General features: G+C 35.0%; 1 protein-coding gene across 3 annotated transcripts in view; it reads left to right on the top strand.

Moving 5' to 3' along the window:
• BMPR1A (bone morphogenetic protein receptor type 1A) overlaps positions 1–6375 on the top strand; it is a 176034-nt gene extending 169659 nt beyond the window's left edge. For all 3 annotated transcript variants that reach the window (XM_053663845.1, XM_053663844.1, XM_037163360.2), the window contains 3 exons: positions 522–697; positions 1882–2012; positions 2100–6375. In XM_053663845.1, coding sequence (XP_053519820.1) covers positions 522–697; positions 1882–2012; positions 2100–2225 — 433 coding nt within the window. In that variant the 3' untranslated portion in view covers positions 2226–6375. The remainder of the gene's footprint in view (positions 1–521; positions 698–1881; positions 2013–2099) is intronic.
• The last annotated feature ends 957 nt before the right edge of the window (positions 6376–7332 follow it).

Genomic DNA, 7332 nt, shown 5'->3' on the forward strand with positions numbered 1-7332 from the left:
TCTTTAACCAACTTGATATAAATATTTGTACTTAGTTTTGAATGCAGACATAGTAGTAACTTTGATTAAGAGTACTACTCTACCCCTGGCTGGTGTGGCTCAGTGGATTGAGTGCTGACCTGCGAACCAGAGGGCTGCTGGTTTGATTCCCCAGCCAGGGCACATGCCTGGGTTGTGGGACCAGGTCTGCAGTGGAGGTTGTGTGAGAGGCAACCACACATTGATGTTTCTTTCCCTCTCCATCTCCCTCCCTTCCCTTCTCTCTGAAAATAAATAAAATCTTTTGGAAGAAAAAGAGTACTACGCTAGACTCTGCTGGGGAAATTTAATCTGAAAGATGTTAAGTTTAAAATACACCTGGCTCCAATGATTTCTGTTAAAAGAATGTGGAGATTGTAGGTAATTTATTTCTATTATTTGTGTGTGTATGTAGAGAGAGAGAGACTGACTTTTACAAAAATGGGAGAAAAACTATTTTGTTCTTAACCGTCAACCTGGACATTGTCTGTCTTCGGTTTCAGCGACACAAATGAAGTTGACGTCCCCTTGAATACCAGGGTGGGTACCAAACGGTACATGGCTCCCGAAGTGCTGGATGAAAGCCTGAATAAAAACCATTTTCAGCCATACATAATGGCAGACATCTACAGCTTTGGCCTAATCATTTGGGAAATGGCCCGTCGTTGTATCACAGGAGGTAAGAGTTTACGGAGTATGTTTCTGGTTATGTCTGTATCCTCATCTTTCAGAAAATAGTAGCTCCTATTATATAATTTTGATACCAAGTATCCCCTAGACAAGGGGTCCCAAACCCCATGGGCTGCAGACCAGGCTGTTAGGAACTAGGCTGCGATTGAAGCTTCACTGGCCTGAGCTACCCCCGCCACCACCACCACACCCTCATCCACAGCAGGAGGTGAGGGGCTGATGAGAGCCTGAGCTCTGCTCCCCCACCCCCATCCTTAGAAAAATTGTCTTCCATGAAACAAGTGCCTGGTGCCAAAAAGACTGGGGACCACTGCGCTAAACCACTCCAGGTTCTGTGATTTCAGTAGGACTCACAGGACTCAGCATATAGTTGTCTTCACAGCTAAAAATTATTACATTGAAAAAATACAAAGCAAAATCACAGGGAGAAAAATCTTTTCCTTTGAAAAGATTTCAAAGGAAATCACATACAAGCTTCCAAAGTCCTCTTTCAGTGAAGTCTCACAGAATGCACTTAATTCCTCCAACATGTGACAATGTGTGAAATGTTGTCATACAGGGAAGTTACTAGAGACTCGGTTCTCAAAGATTTTATTGGAGGCTGGTCATGCGGGCACCCTCTGCCCACATACTAGAATTCCAAACTCTTAGAAGGAAGGTGTTCAGCACAAAGCATATTGTTTGCACAAATAGTCTAGGCACAGTGAGCCATTGTTATGTAGGGAAAGCTTTACTTCAGCATAGGGAGCTATTTAGCAGGCAAGTTCCCAAAGACCAGCCTTGCAAGCAGGCCTTTTTAAGGGTAACAATCTCAGGCTTGCTCTGTTTTCTCTTTTTGACATACCATGCTGTCTTTCTACTGCATTTATTAGTAGAAACAATTATGTAAATAAATAATTAAAATTTAGGGTGAGTGTTTCATATTGCTGCTTTTTCTTTGGGGGGGGTATTGGTATGTCCTCAGCTGTGGTGGGGATCCTGATAGACGTAGGGGTAATAATTAGACATAAAAAAAAAGAGAACAATGTACATTTACTATTAAAAGTGAACCATCTACTTTATAACTTTTATATAGGAATCAATTTTAGTTCCATGTTTAGTAAGAGATGCTGAATAGATTGATATATTTTGTCCAGCCACCATTTTTGTGCTCACTATGTTTTCTCCCTACAGGGATAGTAGAAGAGTACCAATTACCATATTACAACATGGTCCCCAGTGATCCATCATATGAAGATATGCGTGAGGTTGTATGTGTCAAACGTTTGCGGCCAGTTGTGTCTAATCGATGGAACAGTGATGAAGTAAGTGGAACTTAGTCCTCTGAGGAAGTGATTGGTGAGTGTTGCCAAAGATATTTACCTGCTCACAACATTCTGTTTACTTTTCAGTGTCTACGAGCAGTTTTGAAGCTAATGTCAGAATGCTGGGCCCACAATCCAGCCTCCAGACTTACAGCTCTGAGAATCAAGAAGACACTTGCCAAGATGGTTGAATCCCAAGATGTAAAGATTTGACAGTTAAGTGATCATGAGGAGAAATTCTAGACCACAAGAACTGTTTTCACCCAAGGAATGGGTGGAATTAGAGTAGAAATAAGGAGGTTAACTTGGTTCTCAGACTCTTTCCTCACTACACCTTCACAGGCTGCTAATATTAAACCTTTCAGTACTCTGTAGAATATAAGCTGGGAACTTCTAAAAACTTTATTCTTTATATATGGACAGCTATACTTTAAATGTGGTTTTTGATGCCTTTTTTAAATTGGGTTTTTATGAACTGCATCAAGACTTCAATCCTGATTAATGTCTCCCTTCAGTCAAACTCTGGGTACTGAATTACCTGTTCATAAATGGTGCTTTCTGTGAAAGCCTGAAGAAGATAAATGAATTCAGCAGAGATGGAGAAATAATACACTTGCCTTCTACCTGAGAAAATTTAATCTGTTTGTATTTTACCTTTGTAAACAGCCTATGGATCATAATCTGTTTGGGATACTGCTTTGATAGTTTGTCATGCCTTGATAATGGTGTGTATGTACACATGCGTACACCAGAATTTCTCTGCTGCCATTTGAATCAGAAGGAAATGTAATTTATGAATACACAGGAAGATATTAGTGGCTGTTGGTTTTGTGCTTTAAAAATGCATGACCTGACCAAGATTCGCCAATCACATAAAAAGCCATTTACCTTGATAGTGAGCTAGCTTCTCCACTAATTTTGTTTTTAACATAAAAGTTGATACAAAGGCCAAAAGTTTAAAGTGCCTGGAAATTTCAACTGTTTTTCTCCTACCAACATCTTTTCTTTTGTCTTTCTTTTCCTTTTTTTTTTTTGAATTATTATTTTTGTCATAGCATCCTATCCTGAGTTGGAACTTCAATGCCATGAAGCTTGTAAAGAAAACACTTCTTATTGAAGTGAATTGCTAATTACTGCATTTCATAGCAATGTTAAGTGCCTATACCCATGTTCTGTATTCTTTATTCTCAGTAACTTTTAAAAGGGAAGTTATTTATATTTTGTGTGTAATATGCTTTATTTGCAAAACACCTGCTCCTTTTACAGCCATACATTATATATGTACATACATTCATACTGTAGAAACGAGCTCATGTGGACCTCACACTCATCCTTGAAGGGGAAAAAATAAAAGATCATCAGAAGAAAATGTTATGAAGTAGAACTACATACGCATTTTTAGAACTAATACATTCAAAATAGTATATCAAGCCTAAGAGTTTGTTAACTTCAGGCACAGAGTTTCATTAAGATACTGTCATCTCAATTTTTCTTTATGATAGGATCCTCTAATTAGATATTTCTCTTTCAGAACTGGTAAAAAGTTGTCAACAACTGTTAGAGACATTTAAGTCATTTGAAATTTTGGGTTCATGATTCCTGTTCCATAACTTATAAAGACAGAGAACAGTTAGTATCTAGTCAGCACCTATACTTATCCCATATTGTTGTTTTTCAAGAAAATGCTACATATGTTACGGATGTCTTGTTGTATTCAAAGGAATAATTCTGATTTACTTAAACTTTTTATACTTCTGTAATGCCTTTTAAATACTAATGTCTTATTCTGAAAGAACAACTCGTGGGTGCAGAAAGTGAGACAGTTTTGTTTGAAAATAGCATAAAATAAATGTGGATGTGTCGTAATATGGTCAAAACATTTTAAAGGGGGGGATTAGAGCATGAATCTATTCATTACCAAAAATTTGGCACTAAAGGATGAAACTCTAATATATTTGTCTGTATATCAAACTTCACGAATTAAAAACTTGCTTTACAATTTTGACAAAATTTAACAATTTTCATCTAAGTTTGGAACATGCATTAAGATAAGTAAATTTATGTATTGTTAGTACCCAGTAATTTGCTCTTTCAGAGTATTTTCTCAATCTCATATAGTGAGATTTATAGATACTTTAATCAAATTGCTGTGTGACTTAAGAACACTTTAGCAGCTCAGATCTACTTAGGCTGAGGTTAAGGTTAACCTTGATTTATTTTTTACTTGATAAACTATAAATCCTCAGAGTTATTTGTCATCTTAATAATAAAGAAAATTAGAAAAGGCAAGCGCTCTCCTTAGAAAATGTTGAAATAGTATGTGAAAGCAAAACATTACAGGTAGTAAGTACAAGACCTTCGTAATGATTTTTTAAATCAAATTGATCTATTAAAATTGATATCAAGAATTAATGTTAGAGACTTGTTCAATATATTTTCTGACAACATGTTTTTAAGAAAGCAGATGATGACATATTTGAAATTCTAAAGTTTAAAAAACTGTTGCATGAAACTTTTCTTCTGTCCTTCTTACTTTTACTCTTAAATTTCTAAGTTCATCCAGTGAGATATTTAAAGAAGGAAGTATGTGATAGCATAATTAATAAATTTGTAAAATCCTAGAAACCATTATTTGATTTCACAATACAGCATTTTGAAACTGTGGCTTCTGTCTGTCGTCCCTTTAAATAATTAAAACAAAAATAAAATACCAGGTACTAGAATATAATAAAAGTTAATCCTCAAAGAAAATTCTGCTGATAAATATCTCTACAATTAAAGCCACATTAGATTTGGCTTCAATGTATTTATTTTAAGCTCTCCATGTGTTTTCTTATAAAACTTGTATCTAATTTTCTGGATATGTTTTCACAAAAGATATTTCTATCAACATATCATGTTGCCTTGTCAACATCCAGAAGTATTTCTAAACTTAGAAAGTGACTTACAGGTTTTGGAAATTATTTTCCTAGAATATGCCAGATTTATTATTTACTCAAAAAAAGAAATAGTACCTTTCTTCCCCCAGATTTTTTGCTTCTGTTAAAAACAAAATGCAGTACAGTTTTTAAAGAATCATGCATCTCACCCTGACCAGTGTGGCTCCCCAAAAAGTGAAAGGTCATTGGTTTAATTCCTGGTCAGGGCAGGTTGCCTGGGTTGCAGTTTTGGTCTCCAGTTGGGACACATACAAGAAACAAGCTATCGATGTTTTTCTCTCACATTGATCTCTTCTTCCTTCCCTTCCCCTCTCTATAAAAATAAATAAATAAAATCTTAAAAAGATCCATGCATTTCTAAGTTGGCCCAAGATCAAATTTAATATTAAATCATTTATTCCGGGGAAGATTTTATAAATGAACTCATTTGTTTGAAGTACATGTTGTACTTGAAATGTGTCTTGAACAGAAAAAATACTAATTGATTTTTTTTAGAAAAAGATTGTTGCAGCCCTCATTCTGTCTAAAGGGGTAACACTTATTATTTGCTTGGATCAGATTTTTATTTACAGTTAATCTTCTTGCCTCAGTGCTGTTGACAGAGTCACAGTGAAAACTGCAGACAGCTGACCAAATGAAACCTAGGGCATCGAGAGAAGCCACATGTAATGATCGTCCCGTAAGGAAAATATGTGAATACTGCTTTTGCAATGATTGAATCTATTGTAATTTTAGATCATGCTCTGTACTATGCTTTCAGTGGAATTATTTAAGCTCTTTTACTGACTCTTGTCCTGCCCCATTTAAAAACTAAAATGTAGTATATATTGTATAAAATGAAAATACCATTGTAGCTCACTTAGGGGAGTTGTACATAGACATTGAAAGAAGGGTTAAGCAGTTTTATTATGCAATTGTAAAACACTGAAAATATAGATTCATCTTTGATATGTAACACACTTAAATGTATTTTGTACAGCATCTGGTTTAAAAGGTGCCTTATTAAGTTTACCATTAATTGCTTTGTTTTATATATAGATTACGTTCAATGTATCATTTTATAAGTAAATAACCTTATTTTAGTATACTTTAGTGATGTGTTTTGTGATACTCGGACGGTATTGTGTATCAGAATACATGTCTGGTAAGATTTTATAAACAGTGAGTTAGTGTACATATGTCCCAGAGGTGTGCATGTCAGCTTCCTGAGACCTGTTAGAGAGCGTGGGGCAGTGAGTGACCATACAACCACAGGCCTCTTCCCTTTGTGTAGACAAAGAAGTCATAAACCTATTGTGATACAGGTGGTTTTTCTTTAGAAAATTTTTTCCAGTTCTAAAAATGTGTACTTATTGCAGAAATTTTGGAAAACATAGGAGAGAATAAAAAAGCAAATAAAATTATTCAAAATTCTATTGCCAGATGTTACCACTATTTACATGGAATGTTTCTATTTTTCTGCTGCATATTTTTTTTTACAATATTGGGATCATAGTATGTCACTATGTAGCTATTGAAAGCATAACTTTTTTTTAAACAGTTGACTATGTAATACTCCATCAAGCAGATGGAATATTTTATTTTATAATTCCCAATTAAGTGTTTGGGTAATTTTCCATTGTTTTAGAAAATACATCCAATGCATTAAACATCATTATACATAAATCTTTAAGTATTTACTTTCTTAGGCTACCTTTCTAAAAATGGGCCTAGTAGATAAGAACTTTTAAGATATTAAAGATGAAAAAAAAACTAAAGTTCCTAATAAATACTGTTGCCCACAGGTTTTCTCATTTACACTCCTACTAGCAGTTTTACTTGGAGAGAGTAGTGGAATCTATCTGAACTTAGGGTATTCCTGCCACACTAGCAAATGCTTTTTTAAAAGCTTAAACTTCAGGGAAACAAAAGTACCATTTCCTTCTGTTCTGAAACAGTTCCATTATTCTGGCCACCTAGCAGAGCTGTTTTCAGTTGTCTGTAAATTCATTCAGTCAGTGTGACTAGTAATATTTTTTCTTAAGCAATGAAACATACTAAATAGTCATAAAAGTCTTGGGACTAGTTGATGTCTTGCCCCCAAAAATGTATGTTTGGGGATAGCCTATTACAGATTAATTCTTAATGGGAATCCCCATTTGGTATCATTGTAAAAAAATAGCATGCACACTCATGCAAGTTGATGAAGAATCAGATTTCCTGGGCGTATTAATACTGGCTAGCTTTCCTTCCATGTATAAAATATAAAAGGTTGACCTAAGAACCTGATAAACATGTTCATTTCTCCTTCCCAGCATAACGGTTACTCTCACTGGTCAGTTGGAAGAGGAACAATTTTCGAGGTTTCTTTAATATTAGTAGTATTACTAGAGTAGACATTA

The sequence above is a fragment of the Artibeus jamaicensis genome, unplaced genomic scaffold (assembly GCF_021234435.1).
Source record: "Artibeus jamaicensis isolate MK-2021 breed Jamaican fruit bat unplaced genomic scaffold, CSHL_Jam_final contig_332, whole genome shotgun sequence".
NCBI lineage: Eukaryota > Metazoa > Chordata > Mammalia > Chiroptera > Phyllostomidae > Artibeus > Artibeus jamaicensis.